The 19,305-nt window shown below is 38.9% G+C and overlaps 1 protein-coding gene across 7 annotated transcripts in view; it reads right to left on the bottom strand.

The window, feature by feature from the left end:
* The window catches only part of ATRN (attractin), a 178,617-nt gene that overhangs the window by 122,547 nt on the left and 36,765 nt on the right, over nucleotides 1-19,305 (bottom strand). For 6 of the 7 annotated variants that reach the window (XM_032604136.1, XM_032604137.1, XM_032604139.1 and 3 more), the window contains exons 2-3: nucleotides 7,355-7,438; nucleotides 4,376-4,489 (exon numbers count right to left, since the gene is read on the bottom strand). In XM_032604136.1, coding sequence (XP_032460027.1) covers nucleotides 4,376-4,489; nucleotides 7,355-7,438 — 198 coding nt within the window. The remainder of the gene's footprint in view (nucleotides 1-4,375; nucleotides 4,490-7,354; nucleotides 7,439-19,305) is intronic. The other variant, XM_032604140.1, reaches the window with a different exon arrangement.

Genomic DNA, 19,305 nt, shown 5'->3' with positions numbered 1-19,305 from the left:
TAAGAATCCTCACCGCAGCACTATTCAGAATGAGAACAGGTTGAAAACCACCTAAATGGTCATCGGGGAGCTGGATGAATGAGTCATTACATACGTTAGGTCTGCAGGACTGACAAGGCGCTCATCAAGGCATTCTGATGAGTAGGGAAAAAAACAAGCTGCAAGACGATGGGCCTAGTATATGTGTACATTTATGTGTATTTATACAAGTGCATATAAAAATGAGTGGAAGAGCATATAAGCAGGGTGTGAGGAGGAAGAAGGGATGGGATTTTCATTCAACAAGTTTTTAATATGCAGGCAGAACTAGGGGTTGCAAAACGGTGAAGCATTTTCTACTATGCATTCAACTAACAAATACTAAGTACTTACAACAAGTGAGGCACTGTTCTAGGTACCAGGAATACAACAGTGAAGACGTCTCTGCCCTTACTGGAGTTCATGCCAGAGAAAGAATAAGCCTAGATATGAACCCCCAACCCCTGGCCCACAGGTGTGTATATATAATGCCAGGTAGAGGTAAATACTATGAAGGGAAATAAAACAGAGTAAAAGAACAGAAAGTGCTACTTTAGAAAGAGCATTTAGGGAAGGACTCTTGGAAGAAATGACATTTGATCACAGACCTAAATGAAGGTTTCAACCATCATCATGCTTTCATCAGTTTTATATACCAGAATCCCCTAAAATGATGAGGGGTAAGTACTTGCAAGAGCAGGGCCACCTAGAAACACGTATGTCAAAAGCAATCTTGCCGTAAGAAATACTGGCACAGTAAAGGACTGGGGGATTCAGTCACATGTAGGACACTCTTTGTTATCTTAGCATGAGCTTCAGGGTCAGAGACGTGAGCTCCAATTCTTGTTCCACAAGCCTGTGCATGTCACTGACATCTCTGAGCCTTAGCTTCCTCAAAAGCACAATGAAAGAAATCCTATCTACCTCACAGCAATGTAATGAGAATCAAACTGTTAAAGCATGTGAAGGGCTTAAATAGCATCTCACACTAGTAGGTGCTCAATAAGAGATGGCTAATGGTATTTATTATTTATATGGGGGGACATTTAAATGTATAGAACGAATGGCAGAATGGGTGGAGGGAGAAAGGATGGAGAGTCAGAAGGAGTGGGAGGGCCACCTGCACTAGATGACCACGTTGCTGGAGAAAGGGGATCAGCTTCCCTACTGTCAGAGAGACTTAGGCATTTGCTTCTTTTCACTTCAAAAACTTGTGACAGCTTCAGAACGTGCTTTTTCCCAGTGTGAAAATAAAACAACTGGTTTATGACAAAAATAAACTTTGTACAGAATAAATGAATATAAACCTCAACCCAGTGTGCAAGGCAATAGAAAGTGTGTGGGTGAGAAAGTGATGCTGCAGGCTTGCCGTTCAACTGTCACCCTGAGCTGCCTCCACCACCCTGTCCCCTGCCCCTAGGCAGGTAAATAAATGCAGGCTCAGTTTAGGCTGCAGCCAGCTGTTCAACTTGAGAAAATCAAGAACTGCTTGCCCTGGGGTTATTCATAATCTTATATTGTAAACACAGAGTACCATTGTTTAGAACCATTTCTGAAAATCACTGAACTAAAGATACTGTCTTAATTCAACATAACTGTCCCAGACAGATATGGGCTCTCTGAACACACCTGGGGCACAGTCTGACTTTGCCAACTACACTATGTTAAGTTTACATAGTTGGCAAATCCTCAGTTTGACACACCTCTCTCCTTGCAAAACTATACATGCAAGGACAGATGTGGAAGGTAAGCCAGATTTTTAAAGTCAGGGTTAGGAGCCTGGGGATGGGTCCAAACAGCATCTATACTTCTGAGTGGTGAAGGAGGGTCCACAGCCACAAAAGAGGTGCCTGCCTTTGATTACCTGCCACAAACTGACCACGATTTCCATGGGGTGCTGGACAGGCTGACTCCCGCTTTCACAAGACTTCCTCTAACAGCTCTGCATCACAGCCTAAACAAATGCCTCATCAGTATTTGACTTTCTTAAAAATAACAACAACAAAAACCTCTAGAAGGAATAAGAATTTCCTCAGAGAGGAAAACTATTCTCCCTGCTCTATCACCACTACCACCTCTGCATCTCCCTACCAAAAGATCTGAGCAGAGCGAGCAGGTACTCCACAAAAGTGCTACACTTATGCATTTGTTGAAGTGAATGCACCACAAAGTCATAATGTTGTGCAGCTGGAAGAGACTTGCTCTAGTGGTTCTCAAATTTGTCCAGTAATGGAACTCTGTTTGTTAAACAAATTTTATTCAGAATTTCAGCATATAAAAGATAATGTGATCAACCAGTTCAGAGTCAAATTAAACTTCATGGACTGCAATACACCCAGAGAAAACACAGTACAACACCTTCATTTTAGGCTTCAGAAGATGAGGACTAGAGTGCTTAAATGAACTATTCAGACTCATGCAAAGCCTTGGGCAGAACGCAGATTAAAAGTCCAAATCTTCTGAATCCTGTGTGGCTCTCTTTTTCTTTATTTGGCTGAACTCTCTGCCGCCAGGCTCACTCCACTCTGGGCCCCCAGCACATCACCACTGGGTTGATTCCTCTATCCAAAGTCCTCCTGACCCAACAGCACTCCTCAGCTCCCCATCTTGTGACACTGCCTTATGACCTAAACAGTTATTTTCAAATTCTTCCGCACATCAGTGCTTCAGGGGTTCTGTGTTTCAGGTAAATTTCAATTATTAAACATACATTATCTCACTATGATTTTAGAAAATGCACACTCAATTATTTCATAGGTTAAATTTTAACACAATCAATGCATTAATTTATACATTTCAGTAAATAAACTTTTTTATAGAAGCTTAAAAATCCTCCTGTTGTCTGTACATATACTGTGGCTTCTCTCAAAAGTCACTGACTAAAACAGTTATACCCTTCTGCTTGTTTTGTGGTTGCTGTTGGTTCACATGTCTGCTCATTAAATACACAGTCTGGGTGGACTACAGGGTTATGCATACCCTCTTGGCAGATGTTCCCACAGGACTACTGGCAAGCTGATTCAAAGTGCCTGGCACATAAAGAGGGGACTCCATGAGTTTTGATTAACAAATGCAGTATCAAGTAAACCTCCAACAAGTACTATTATCATGATAACATCATACTACAGACAGTTTTTGTGCTGTGTTAAAGTTTGGGGTGCCTCTTGCTATAACACAAGGTATGAGTCAAATTCTGGCATAAAGATGTATATGCCCAACATGTAGCCAATATTTTGATGCTTAGCATGGCCTATCCACCCTGTTCTTTGGCCCTCTAAGTGAATCTCTAAAACCCAGAAAATGGCCTTGGTTCTCAGTTCAAAGACATGTTGCAGAGATTTCTAAGCCAAAGAGAGTGGAGAAATACAAGGGCACATTAGTTCCCTGATCTCAGCTGTCCTTTGCCTCCTCATGTTCTGTTCACTCTGTTATCTCCTCACCTACAAGAGACATCAACCAGCCCCATGTGAGGAATACAAAAAATATTTGTTGAATTGATTTCTTTTAAAGTCAGGGAAATCAAATATTTGAGGGAAAGAAATCCAGAAAGTCAGCTGACAACTATGACTCTCTAAGGATATGCATTTTAGAAAAAATATATTTTAAAAATCCTCTATCAAGTAAAAGGAAGAAAAATAAAACAGTTTTGAATTTGCATGTGGTCAAAAATATAATAAACAACACAGCTACTTACTATTAATAAAAAGTAAAATGTCAAAACAATTCAGAGCACCCCAAGTATTTGGTGTTAAGCTGTTTAACAACAAACACAGAATATACTGTAGGAAAAAAATCACAACACGTAACTGGAATGTTCCTCATTCTCCACAGGTAACAACTGTTCATTTTATGTTTACTCTTCCAAAACTTTTCCCTCACCCATATTAAGGTATATACATAATTACACATCACACACACACAGAGCTATATCTGAATTCAACAAATAACTCCTGAATGCCTATGCAATGAAGAACACAACAAGGATCAAGATGAACATGGTTCCTGATTTAATTTATCACAGAAATAATATATTCGATATATTACTCACAAAATATTTTTAGATGTAAACTTCACCACCACCACAAGAAGTAGGTAAATTTGATACTACTATCACAACTTTATAGATCAGGAAACTAAAAAGAGAGGTCAAGTACTCTGCCCAAAAACTCACCCAGAAGCTACAGGAAACCAAGTTAGGACTAGCACACAAGTGATAGGACTCCATAACTAGTACTCTTTCCATGAAGTAAATGTTTTAAGTGATAAAAAAGGTGAATCCAGTAAGAATACAATCTAGGAGATACATAAATGCAGAAATCAAACAATGGTTAACCAGTATTTATATGACTGAGCTTACCTAAAGGCAGCAACTAGGGGTGCGTAAATTGAGTCCCCATCATAAACATATAAATGGTCCCAACTACACTCTGTAGCAAAATGATTGAAACGAAGTCTCATTATTCTATTTGGCCTGAAAAGAACAGAAAAAAGTAATTTATAATAATCATAATCACTATAAAACATTTGAGAAAAAATATAGATTTTTTAAAGAATTTATATATAAAGAAGAAATTAATAGTATGTAATCAGTACTCCTTCACTTGTCAAAGATTTCCTTAGTACTTTCTATGTGCAAGAGACCACTAAATATGCAATGGTAAACAAAATAGACATGGTCTATGCATCTTTGGGCCTTACAGTCTATACAGTGGCGATTCTTTACCAATCCATCAGCCTTTTTATTCAACTTAAGATTTCATACTACATCATTTTACAAACACACCTGCCAATCCTCTAAACTCACCTGCCCCTCTGCCTTTTCATGGAACTCCCTGGAAGAAGCCCTGGTCTAGAGAAAACCAAGCCATGCTAGAGAAATTCACAACATTGGGTAGGCTGGTTCCAGTATTGGTGCTTCGATTCTGCCAGCAGTCCTACTACTAGTTCTCAATTTCTATTTCAGACCACCCAGTCCCACCTCCCTGCTTATGCTCAGCACTCAGACAAAAATTTCTCAAATTCCCACTTTCTAAAATAGATACATCTACCTACTTTTCCTTCCATCTCTCAAATATTTAACATCTCCGTCTCATCTGAAACTTCCAAGTCCAGACTTAAATCTCTTTAAGTATCACATATTTTACAAAAAACAACAAAACACAAAAAACTTTAAATCCCAACTCTCCTTCCAGCTACTATCAGACCTATCCCTTTCTCCTCTGAAACTCCACAGAAGACTTCGGTTTTCTCCATTTCCTCACATCCCACTCACCTTTTCACTCTCCAACCTGGCTTTAGGCCAAAGACTCTACTCCAAAAGTTCTTGGTAATATCAACACCATCTATATCCTGGTGATTCCTAATTATACGTCTCCAGCCTGAACCTTTCATCTACCCCATACTTCTTGTCTAACCAAACAATTAAATAAATACATAAACAAGTTAACTCACACGGTGATGAATACTGGGAAGAAATTAAAGGAATGTGATGTAGTAGTACAACAGGTGGTGGGGAGATACCCCAGAAAGTTTTGGAAAAGATTAGAATGGCGAGAGATAAGCCATGTGAAAAGCCTGGGGGGACAATGTTTCAGGCAGATAGAATAACAGTCTTAAAGTCTTAGACTTTAGAAGTTGATGTGTCCAAGCAACATGAAGAAAATCAGCATGTCTGAAACACAGCAAACAGAAGGAATAAGATAAGAAGTGAGTGAGAGGTGGGCAAGGGGCAAAGGTAAAAACCGGAGGCCAATTTCAAGGCTATTACAGTGGCCCAGGAAAGAGAGGATGGTTGGTGGTTCTTAAAATAACTGTAGAGTTGAAGATGAAGAGGATTGGGGAGATATTCTTGAGGGGAAAACTCATAGAACTTACTGACAGGCTGAATATGTGGATAAGGAAACGGAGGACTTGAAGTTTTTTGCTTAGTTTTATGCTTAGGCTGAGGTGGAGCAACCACTGACAGCACACTCAGAGCAACAGTGGAGAAGGACATCAGATGGGACTGAACTGGTAGAAAGGGCAAGGGCAGACAGCTCCTTAGAGCAGCAGTTCTCAGAGTATGGTCCACACAATGCCAGGGTCCCTGAGGCCCTTTTAGGAGGTCCAAGAGGTAAAAACTATGGTTATTTAGACTTGGATATCTGGTAGATATTTTCTTGAAAATGAACAAAGCAAGCCTGTATTTGTTGCCAAAGAAAATATAAGCTTTCAAGCAATAATGAGTTTTGGAAAATTTGTACCTACCACCCAGATACAACTTCCCAATACTTAAAATTTTCTGATGAGATTGATGGTGATTTTTAACTACAGTGATGTTTTAAATTTCATGTAATGAAATGTATCGACACCTGGAAGACCTGCATTAATTCAGTGAACCAATATTTTCCAAATGTTACAAAATCATGCATGGGTTAAAGATCTATTTAAAGTACAAGAAAACCAATTAAAAAAATTTTTTTTTATTTTTGGCCATGCCACACGGCATGTGGTATCTTAGTTCCCTGACCAGGGATCGAACCCATGCCCTCTGCAGTGGAAGCATGGAGTCTTAACCATTGGACCGCCAGGGAAGTCCCATAGAAAACCAGTTTTAACTTAACAAGTTCTAAAAGTTCATTTCAGATTCCACACTGCAATTTAGTTTTAAGAAATTACCACTTGTCCAGTTTTGGTCCAGTCTTCTATGACTGTCCACAATTATTTTAAAGGGTTATTAATGGTTGCAATGCGAGTGAATGCATGTGACACTTTCTGCAAGAAGCTTTTAAGAAGCAGGTCTGCTTTCTCCGTACTTCCTCCTTCCCCACCTGCTGGCTGCAGTTAGCCAACAGTGAAGCTAATGAATGAACGGCAGAGCTTGGGTCCTACTACCAATGGGAAGAAAGCTGCCTGCTGACCAGGAACACCTGCCTTGGAACTGTTATGTGAGGAAGAAATAAACTTCCATATGTTAAATCACTAAAAATGGTAAATAAATAAATAAATAGGCCTATTAAAATCTCTTCCCTTCCCTACTACATATTCAAGTGAAGTCTAATCTTCTTCATATACCTCAACCACAATAAAATATTGTAACAGTTTTTTAACTATTACAACTGAAAATATACAAATTGCTGGTGTGTATAATTCATTATCAAATCAACACAGAAGTTTTTTTCAATTAACATTGAAGATTAAGAAAAATAAGAAAATCAAATTCACTTGTCAAAGTAAAGGTTACCAAATAAAAAATATTTTAAGTTGCCACAGATTGTTAATTTTACATGTTGGAAAAGTAATCTCACAATGAGCTCTATCCTGAAAAAAAAAAACAAACTTAGCCATTACTACTTACTGTCCTTCAATGAGCCATGTGCACTTTGTTTTATATTTATAATTTCCAGGTCCATCTGTTATAAACCCAGAAGATCCAGTTAGTCTGTAATTCAAAAAATAAAAAAATTTAAATGCATCAAAATTTCATATATTAATAATATCTTTCTTAATTCTCAATACAATCCAAGTGGGTACACTGATGCATACTATGACCAGAAGAAAAAGACTGGATAGTTATACACAGATTACACAAATCTGGATGAAACAAATTCATGCCATATACTTAAGAAAAGGGGATACAAATACATTAAAAACAACAGGAATGAACAAAAACATACATCTTTCTATCTGAGATGGGAAAATCACACTTTGTTTCCATATAAATGGCCACAAGAAGTTAGTTATAAATATCAGTTGGTTTTTAAAAAACAAGGCCACACAGTTACCATTACAAGTAAAATGTGTAAATGCAATAAATAACGCTGTGGCCAGCATAACTATGATGCGCAAGCACATCAATCCACAACACACAACAGACCCACCACAGCCATTTAGTTGCTTCTTCTGAAGTGGCAATCTACCACACTCTGTGAGCAGTGCACATCAGCACCTGACTTCCCACACACATGCCAAGCTTGAAGTTTATCAATATTTTTAGGTCTTGCCAATATGACAGGCATATCTTAGTATCTCATTAATACTTTTACTAGTACTAACCCTAATGTATGAAGATTCTCATGTGCTTTGGTCATTTGCATTTTCTCCTTTGCAAATTAAGACTCAATATTCTTTACTCACTTTGCTACCAAGTTATCTTTTCCAAAATCATGTTTAAGAGCGCTATTTATATTAAGAAGCTCCCATTTGTATGGTAAATGTACTATAAACATATTTTCTCAGTTTATGTCTAGTATATATTGTAGAAATGTAGAAATTTTTAATATTTAACAATGCTATTTCTTTCCTCTTTGCTGTTTCCAGATCACTTTTCCTCCCTCTTCCATCAACAATGTCAGCCTTTCTGAAACAAATGCTCTCTTCTGGATCTGCCTCTCTTACTTTCTGAGTTATCTACTGACATCCCAATTACTCCTCTCCACCCACTCCAGATATCAGCATCTAGCTCACTGCCTTCCATTCAGCCACATCCAAGATGTTCCATCCAAAGCCCAGCCTCTCCATTTCTTAACTTCACCATTAACAATTTTTTCCTCTACCCCACTTTAGTTACCCACTCTTTTCAGCCCTGCTATTAGGAGTGAAAGCTCTACCATAAAATCTCCATTCAAAGCGACCTACACTCTGACCACCATCTCTGCTCTCTCTACTTCATTTAGCCTAATTCCCCCTCTCCAATGAATCTTCAGCCCCGACCTCCAATCCACACAACTATCACTTCTTTATGTTCATCACTCACACATTTCACTTTCTCGCTTACCTAGGTATGATTCCAGGGTCCATCACAATTATCATCCCCTGCAAATCTCTCGACTTCTTTGCATTCTCTCTCTCTCTGCTGTACTTGCCTGATATAAATGTCTCTGTGTCTTATTCCCCAACATCCATTCCATTCCCAAAATATTAGTCTAAGCCAATCATGGTTTCCTGTGCCCCTTGCCAATTAGAAATGTGTATTAGTTAAGATTAAGTTCTAATGCAACTGACAGAAAAACCTAAATAGTAATGGCTTTAACCAAGATATAAAGCCCTGGGCTTCCCTGGTGGCGCAGTGGTTGAGAGTCCACCTGCCGATGCAGGGGACACGGGTTCGTGCCCCGGTCCGGGAAGATCCCACAGAGTGGCTAGGCCCGTGAGCCATGGCTGCTGGGCATGCGCGTCCGGAGCCTGTGCTCCGCAACGGGAGAGGCCACAACAGTGAGAGGCCTGCGTACTGAAAAAAAAAAAAAAAAGATATAAAGTCCAAACATAAGCAACCTGGAGTACATAAAGCATTTCTATGCTCATCAGGGAGCTAATTAATGTTCTGCTATCTTGTTGCTCTGTCATCCTCTACATGTGCTTCCACCTCATAATCCAAGATGGCTGCACAAACTCCAGTTATTATTTCCATATTCTACACAGCAGGAAGGAGTTGAAAGAAAACAAGGTACATACCCCTGCCCTCTAAGTCAAACACGACAATTCAACTTACCCCCTAGCCAAGAATTAGACATACCTAAATGTACAGGGAGGCTGAGAAATATAGCCATTATCCCAGATGACCATATACTCAGTGAAAAATCAGGACTCTTTACCAGTGAAGAGAAGACTACTACTTCTGTCACAGCATGTAATCTAATCTTAGATGTGAGGGGAAGTCTGATGGAGGGTTTCTAGGAAATATTTCCTCATTCCTAGCTACGACACCTAGATCTCCTCTTCAATAAAAGACTTGTTGCCAGCTGCAGAAATGAGTGTGGTCAACAGACAGCATCCAGTTGTCAGTTCCATTGGAGCTGCCTTGCCCTAGGTCATGCCCTTCCCAGCACAGCCCACACAGAGTGGGTATAAAGGCTGGGCATTTTTCAGTCTAACATGGGACAACTCTGGCAGGCAATCCTTACTCCAGAACTCTCCTTTGTCAGGCCTGCATTGAAGCTCAACTTCTTCCTTTGCCCAGTTCTGCTTCCTGCCCCTTCCTCTCACAGATGTTATAATTAACTTGTACCCCAAAATCCATCTCAGAAAATGCTTCCAAGAAACCCAGCCTATGACAGACAGACATCCAAAGAGACCATCCTTCTTCCTCTGGACTTTGCTATGTTTGGATTCTACTTCAGCCATCACGCTATGAGCCTAAACACAAAGCCAACACCAAGGATGACAAATCAAAGGAGTGCCAAGGTCCCTGAAGAGCCACACCAAACAACCACAGAGACCACCCCAGGTTTACAGGTAAATAAATTTCCCAGTAGTTCAAACAGTTTTGTGGCTTTCTACTATGCTTCTTTTGTTTCTAAGAATTTCTACAGACTTCACATGGACATGTTCAGATATTTGCAAATCTGCATCCCTTTTGGAGAAAATATAGGTCAATTTTGAATATTTACTTCATATCTTTAAACATACACATTTACATACTTTTACAGATAGTGAATAGATATGATCAGACAGGCTTTTTTGGGTCAACTAAAGGACAATCCTCCCTTGTCCACTGATCTCCCCAAGCACTCCACCCCTTCTCCCCACCAAGATAAACATTTAACATTTAACAGAATTTCCATCCTGTTCCGCTGATCTATATTTCTGGTTTTGTGCCAATACCATACTGTTTTTTTTAATGGTAACATTTTTATATACATATATATATATATATTTTAGTTTATTTATTATTTATGTTTGGCTGTGTTGGGTCTTCGTTGCTGCACACAGGCTTCTCATTGAGGTGGCTTCTCCTGCTGCGGAGCACAGGCTGCAGGCACACGGGCTTCAATAGTTGTGGCACACGGGCTCAGCAGTTGTGGCTCACGGGCCCTAGAGCACAGGATCAGTAGTTGTGGTGCACGGGCCCAGCTGCTCTGTGGCATGTGGGATCCTCCCGGACCAGGGCTCAAACCCGTGTCCCCTGCATTGGCAGGCGGATTCTTAACCACTGCGATACCAGGGAAGTCCCCATACTGTTTTGATTACTGTAGCTTTGTTGTATAGTCAGAAGTCATGGCACCTGATTCCTCCATCTCTGTCTTTCTTTCTCAAGATTGCTTTGGCTATTTGGGGTCTTTTGTGTCTCCATACAAATTTTAAGATTTTTTGTTCTACTTCTGTGAAAAATGTCATTGGTAATTTGATAGGGATTGCAATGAATCTGTAGATCACCTTGGGTAGTACAGTCATTTTGACAATATCGATTTTCCCAATCCAAGAACATGGTATATCTTTCCGTCTGTTTGTGTCATCTTTGATTTCTTTCTTCACTGTCTTATAGTTTTTGGAGTACAGGTCTTTTGCCTCCTTAGATAGGTTTATTCCTAGGTATTTTACACTTTTTGATGCAATGGTAAATAGGATTGTTTCTGTAATTTCTCTTTCTGGTCTTTCCTTGTTAGTGTATAGAAATTCAAGAGATTTCTGTGTATTAATTTTGCATCCTGCAACTTTACCAAATTCATTGATGAACTCTAGTAGTTTTCTGGTAGCATCTTTAGGATTTTCTATGTATAGTATCATATCATCTGCCAACAATGAATTTTATTTCTTCTTTTCCAATTTGGATTCCCTTTATTTCTTTTTCTTCTCTGATCACCATGGCTAGGACTTCCAAAACTATGTTGAATAGAAGTAGCAAGGGTGGACATGTTTGTCTTTTTCCTGATTTTAGAGAAAATGCTTTCACCTTTTCACCACTGAGTATGATGTTAGCTGTAGGTGTGTCATACATGGCCTTTATTATGTTGAGATATGTTCCCTCTATTACAACTTTCTGGAGAGTTTGTATCATAAATCGGTGTTGAATTTTGTCCAAACCTTTTCCTGCATCTACTGAGATGATCATATGGTTTTTATTCTTCAATTTGTTGATGTAATGTATCACAATGACTGATTTGCGGATATTGAAAAATCCTTGCATCCCTGGGCTAAATCCCACTTGATCATGGTGTACGATTGTTTGAATGTACTGTTGGATTTGGTTTGCTTGTATTCTGTTGAGGATTTTTGCGTCTATGTTCAGCAGTGATATTGGCCTGTAATTTTTTGTGTGGTATCTTTGTCTGGTTTTGGTATCAGAGTGATGGTGGTCTCATAGAATGAATTTGGGAGTGTTCCTTCCTCTGTGATTTTTGGCAATAGTCTAAGAAGGATACGTGTTAACTCTTCTCTAAATGTTTGATAGAATTTGCCTGTGAAGCCATCTGGTCACGGACTTTTGTTTGTTGGAAGTTTTGTTTGCTGGAAGTTTTTAGATCACAGTTTCAATTTCAGTACTTGTGATTGGTCTATTCGTGTTTTCTATTTCTTCCATGTTCAGTCTTGGAAGAGTATACCTAAGAATTTGTCCATTTCTTCTAGGTTGTCCATTTTATTGGTTGCTTATGATCCTTTTTATTTCTGTGGTGTCATTTGTATTTGAGACCTCTCCCTCTTGTTCTTGATGAGTCTGGCTAAAGGTTTATCAATTTTGTTTACCTTTTCAAAGAACCAACTTTTAGTTTCATCGATCTTTTCTATTGCTTTCTTCATCTCTATTTCATTTATTTCTGCTCTGAACTTTATGAATTCTTTCCTTCTACTAACTTTGGGTTTTGTTTGTTCTTCTTTCTCTATTTGCTTTAGGTATAAGGTTAGATTGTTTATTTAAGATTTTTCTTGTTTCCTGAGGTAAGACTGTATTGCTATAAACTTGCCTCTTAGAACTGCTTTTGCTGCATCCCATAGGTTTTGGATCGCCCTGCTTTCATTTTCATTTGTCCCTAGGTATTTTTTGATTTACTCTGATTTCCTCAGTGATCCATTGGTTTTTTAGTAACACTCTTTAGCCTCCACATGTTTGGTTTTTTTCTTATGGTTGATTTCCAGTCTCATAGTGTGTGGTCAGAAAAGACGTTTACTATGATTTCAATTTCCTTAAATTTACCAAGGTTCACTCTGTGGCCCAGCATGTGATCAATCCAGGCAAATGTTCCACGTGCACTTGAGAAGAATGTGTGTTCTGCTGCTTTTGGATGGAATGCTCTATAAATATCAATTAAGTCCATCTGATCTAATGTGTCATTTAAGGCCTGTGTTTCATTACTGATTTCCTGTCTGGATGATCTGTCCACTGATGAAACTGGGGTGTTAATGTCCCCCACTATTATTGTGTTACTGTCAATTTCTCCTTTTGTGGATGTTAGTATTTGCCTTATATATTGAGGTGCTCTTATATTGGGTGCATATATATTTACAATTGTTATATCTTCTCCTTGGATCATTATGTAGTGTCCTTTGCCTCTTGTAACATTCTTTATTTTAAAGTCTTTTTTGTCTGAAATGAGTATTGCTACTCCAACTTTCATTCCTGTTTGTGCGTAATACACTTTCCATCCCCTCACTTTCAGTCCATAGATCTGAAATGGGTCTCTTGTAGACAGTAAGAGTCTTGTTTTTGAATCCATTCATCCAGTCCATGTCTTTTGGATGGAGCATTTAATCCTTTTACATTTAAGCTTATTATCAATATGTATGTTCTTACTGCCATTTTGTTAATTGTTTTGGGTTCGTTTTTGTAGGTCTTTTTTCTTCCCTTCCTCTCTTGTTCTCTTCTCTTTGATTTGATGACTACAGTGTTGTGTTTAGATTCTTTTTTCTGTTTTGTGTGTGTATCTATTGTAGATATTTGGTTTGTGGTTACCATGAGGTTTTGATATAGCAGTCTATATAACCGAGATGTTTTAAGTTGCTAGTCTTTTAATTTCAAATGTATTTCCAGTAACCTGTATTTGTTCTCTCCTCTTCTCACAATTGCTGGTTTTGATATCATATTTGTGTGATGATTTCTTACCTTTACTTATGTTTGCCTTTACCAGTGGGCTTTTCCATTTGTAATTTTCTTGTTTCTAGTTGTGGCCTATTCTTTTCCGCCTAGAGAAGTTCCTTTAGCATTTGTTGCAAAGCTGTTGTGGTGATGCTGAATTCTCTTACCTTTTGGTTGTCTGTGTGACAGCCTTGCTGGGTAGAGTATTCTTGGTTGTAGGTTCTTCCCTTTCATCACTTTAAATATATCGTGCCACTCCCTTCTGGCCTGCAGAGTTTCTGCTGAGAAAACAGCTGATGACCTTAAGGGAATTCCCTCGTACATTATCTGTTGCTTTCCCCTTGTTGCTTTTAATATTTTTTGTCTTTAATTTTTGTCAATTTGATTACTATGTGTCTCAGTGTGTTCCTCCTTGGGTTTATCCTGCCTGGGACACTATATGCTTCCTGGACTTGGGTGACTATTTCCTTTCCCATGTTAGGGACATTTTCAACTATTATCTCTTCAAATATTTTCTCAGGTCCTTTCTCTCTGTCTCTTCTCTTTCTGGGACCCCTATAATGAGAATGTTGGTGTGTTTAATGTTGTCCCAGAGGTCTCTTAGACTGTCCTCATTTCTTTTCATTCTTTTTTCTTTATTCTGTTCCATGGCAGTGATTTCCACCATTCTGTCTTCCAGCTCACTTATCCATTCTTCTGCCTCAGTTATTCTGCTATTGATTCCTCCGAGTGTATTTTTCATTTCAGTTATTGTATTGTTCTTCTGTTTGTATGTTTAGTTCTTCTAGGTTTTTGTTAAACATTTCTTGTATCTTCTCCATCTGTGTCTCCATTTTTTTCCCCACGGTCTTGGATCATCTTTACTATCATTACTCCGAATTCTTTTTCAGGTAGATTGCCTACCTCTGCTTCACTTAGTTGTTCTTCTGGGCTTTCCTCTTGTTCCGTCATCTGGATATATTCCTCTGCTGTCTCATTTTGTGTGACTTTCTGTGATTGTGATTTCCATTCTGCAGATGGCAAAGTTGTAGTTCTTCTTGCTTCTGCTGTCTGCCTCGTGTTGGATGATGCTAAGAGGCTTGTGCAGGCTTCTTGGTGGGAGGGACTGGTAGCTGCCCAACGGGTCTTGGGAGCTGGGTCTTGTTCCTCCAGTGGGCAAGGCCATGCCAGGGGGTGTGTTTATTGGGCAGCTGTTTATTCAGGAAGACTTTAAGCAACCTGTCTGCTGATGGGTGGGGCTGTGTTCCCACCCTGCTGGTTGTTTGGCCTGAGGCATTCCAGTACTGGAGGCTACAGGCTGTTGAGTGGGGCCAGGTCGTAGTGAGACAATGGCAGTCTCCAAGAGGGCTCACGCCTATGAGTCCTACCCAGAACTACCCCTGCCAATGTTCTTGTCCTCTCAGCAAGTCACAGCCACCCTCTGCCGCCTCTGCAGGAATCCCTCCAATACTGTCAGGTAAGTCTGGCCCAGTCTCTCATGAGGTCACTGCTTTTTTCCCTGGGTTCTGGTGCACACCAGATCCTGTGTATGCCCTCCAAGTGTGGAGTTTCAGTTTCCCCCACTTCTGTGGAATTCCTGTGATCAAACCCCGCTGGCCTTCAAAGCTAGATTATCTGGGGGCTCCTCCTCCCGTTGCCAGGCTGCCAGGCTGGGGAGCCTGATGTGGGGCTTGGAACTTTCACCCCTGTGGTATAATTATTTTTATAATTATTTTCCAGTTTGTTGGTTGCCCACCTGGCATGTATGGGATTTGATTTTATCGTGATTGCATCCCTCCTACCATCTTCTTCTGGCTTCTTCTTTGTCTTTGGATGTAGGGTATCTTTTTTGATAGACTCCAAAAATTTTTTGTCAGGGGTTGTTCAGCAGTAAGCCATGATTTTGGTTTTTCCATGAGAAGGGGGGAGGTCATGTCCTTCTACTCCGCCATAGGTCCTGGAAAGCACATGGCACACCTGGGGGCCACAGTGAGGTCAAGGGTAGAGAGCAAAAGTTTGTTTCTTCTGAACAGGACGTGGTTAGGTTTTGTTTCTCAACCTAGTCTGACAGTTTTACTGACACAGTATAATCTATTCACATTTAGAATAATGACTGCTATACTGATTTGACTCCTTCCAACCAAATTTTTAAATCAACCTTAATGAGGAGTAATTTATATATAACAAAATGCAGCCAACATAAATGTACAATTTGGTAAGTTTTGACAAATTTATACACATATAAAACCCCAAAACAAGATACAGAACAGTTCTGTCACCCCCCCAAAGTTCCCTCAGACCTCTTTGCAGGCACTCCTTCTCAACACTGATCTTGTTTCTATCATTGCAGAGCTGATTTATAGAACCTGATTTTATAGAACCTGATTTAATGGAATCATGCAGAGACACTTTTGTGCCTTGCTTCTTTCGATCAGCATGTTTCTGAGTACAGTGTGTATCAATAGTTTGTTCCTTCCTATTGCTGTGTAGTATTCTACTGTATGAATATACCACAACATGTCTATCCATTTTCCTGTTGATAGACACTTGGATTATGTAGTTATAGATGCTTATGAACAAAGCTGCTAAGAACACTTGTGCACAAGCCTTTGTGTGGACATTTCTCTTGGATAAAAACATAAAAAAGGAATCATTGGATCAAAGTATAGATATACACATAAATTTAAAGAAACTGCCAAATTGTTTCCTAAGTGGTTATACCATCTTACACTTCCATCATCTAGGTATAAATATTCTCTGCTCTCAGGTCTCCCAGTATTCCCACAGCCTCAGCAATATACCCCTTCAGCAATATATTGGACTGTGCAACTCCAAGATGAACATGTTTTTCTTAACAGCTCAGATATCAGGATGCATTGTAAAACCAATGGCAGTTCGTAGTTTAAATGTCTTTTCTTTCTTAGAAGTACATAAGGGTGCATTTTACACTCAAAGGTATCTTAATAAACTGCAGTTTATTGCAAACCCTAAACCTGACTGAATCCAACTCTCTGTTTACTCTGTATATGAAACCAAGCAGCTAAATAAGGCTAGTGACACAACACTGTGCTGACTGGTCTCACTTTACATTTATAAACACATATCTCAAGTAGGTTCCCAGCACTGTGGGACAATCAATCCTTTCATTTCCCTGGACAATTCTCTGTTATACCTTATTATCTTTCACCTTTCCAAACCCTCTTCTCTCTCTTCAATTTTAGCTGACGATCAATTGATTACTTCACTTGTTTCACATCTATTTACCACCAGTGGAATGTAAATTTCATGACAGCAAGGACTTTTGTCTGCTTTGTTCATTATTTCTAGTGCCTAGAAGTGTGTCTGGCATCCTAATGACACAAAGTGAATAGCTGTGGAAAGAAGAAATAAATCAGGAGAGACCTATATTTTCTTACCATTACTAAATGCAGGTACTTTGCCTTAACCCTAGTTGCAATGGATAGGGTCACACCCTCTACCTGGGTGCAGAATTCTAAAACTCTACTCAATCAAGGGCCTCACCAGAACAAACCTAATTCTAAACCCCATGCTATACTTTTTCTATCTACTGGATAAGCGTAAGACTAGCTGCTGGATTCCCTTCTTAAAAAACAAACTCCCTTCTCATGTTCTCAAGCTATTCCCTACTTTTTTTTTTTTTTTTTTTACTTTTACAACAAAGGTCTTCTTAAGAATTATCTACTGTTGGGAATTCCCTGAGGTCCAGTGGTTAGGACTTCATGCTTTCACTGCCAAGGGTGTGGGTTCAATCCCTGGTATGGGAAATAAGATCCTGCAAGCTGCACAGTGCAGCCAAAAAAACCCCCAAACAAACCAAAAAACAAACAAAGAAAAAACCACAAAGAATTATCTACTCTCGCTGACAATACTCTTACCTTGTAATTTCTTAACCTCATTCCAATGGGGTCTAACCCTCACCCCTCCTCTGAAATCCTTCTGTTAAGGTATAGAGGAGTAAATTCTCAGATCCCTTATTTCATTCTCAGATCCCTTCTGACTTCACTCTCTTACACATCTGAAGTAGCTGATGACTCCCTTTTTTTTTTTGCATTTAATCTTTTGTTTTCTTCCAATTTTATTGAGATAATTGATATACAGCACTACCTAAGTTTAAGGTGTATAGTATAATGATTTGACCTAATTACTTCATGAAATGATTATCACAATAAATTTAGTGAACATCCATCATCTCATATAGATACAATATTAAAGAAATAGAAAACAAAGTTTTTCCTTGTGATGAGAACACTTAGGATTTAGTCTCTTAACAACTCTCATATATTACAGCAGTGTTAATTAAATGTATCATGTACATCCTTAGTACTTCCTTATCTTATAACTAGAATTTTGTACCTTTTGACTACTTTCATTCAATTCCCCCCCCCCACCCCCTGCCTCTGGTAACCACAAATCTGATCTCTTTTTCTGTCTGTTTCTGAAGTATAATTGACCTACAACACTATGTTAGTTCCTGTTACACAACATAGTGTTTTAATACTTCTATACATTTCAAAATTATCACAATGATAAGTCCAGGTACAATATGTCATCATACAAAGATATTACATAATTATTGGCTATAGTCACCACGCTGTACATTTCATACCTGTGATTCATTTGCAACTTTAAGTTTGTGCCTCTTAATCTCCACTTATTTCTCTCCTCCTCCACTCCCCTCCCCTCTAGCAACCACCTGTTTGTCCTCTGTATATACAACTCTATTTGTTTTGTTATTTAGATTCCACATGTAAGTGAACTCATACAGTATTTGTCTTTCTCTTATTTCACTTAGCATAATATGCTCTAGGTCCATCCACGTTGTCACAAATGGCAAGATTTCATTCTTTTTACAGCTGAGTAATATTCCATTGTATTTATACACCACAGCTTTATCCATTCATCTATTGATGGGCACTTAGGTTGCTTCCATATATTGGCTACTGTAAATAATGCTGCAGTGAACATAGGGATATATATATATCTTTTCTAATTGGTGTTTTCTTTTCTTTGGATAAAATACCCAGAAGAGGAATTGCTGGATCATATGGTGGCTCTTTTTAATTTTTGAGGAATCTTCATACTGTTTTCCATAGTGGCTGCACCAATTTACATTGCCACCAACAGTGCACAGGGTTCCCTTTTCTCCACATCCTCACCAATTCTTGTTATTTGTTGTCTTTTTGAAAATAGCCATTCTGAATGGTATGAGGTGATATCTCATTGTGATTCTGATTTGTATTTACCTGATGATTAGTGATGTTGAGCATCATTTCATGTGCTGTTGGCCATTTGTATGTTTTCTTTGGAAAAATGTCTATTCAGATCCTCTGCCCGTTTTTTAGTCAGGTTGTTTCTTTGTTTTTTCATATTGAGCTGTATGAGTTCTTTGTATATTTTGGATATTAACCTCATATTGAAAATACCATTTGCAAATACCTTCTCTCACTCAGTAGGTGGCCTTTTTGTTTTGTTGACAGTTTCCTTCACTGTGCAAAAGATATTTAGTTTGATGTAGTCCC

The sequence above is a fragment of the Phocoena sinus genome, chromosome 15 (assembly GCF_008692025.1).
Source record: "Phocoena sinus isolate mPhoSin1 chromosome 15, mPhoSin1.pri, whole genome shotgun sequence".
NCBI lineage: Eukaryota > Metazoa > Chordata > Mammalia > Artiodactyla > Phocoenidae > Phocoena > Phocoena sinus.
This window is presented reverse-complemented; position numbering and strand designations above follow the sequence as displayed.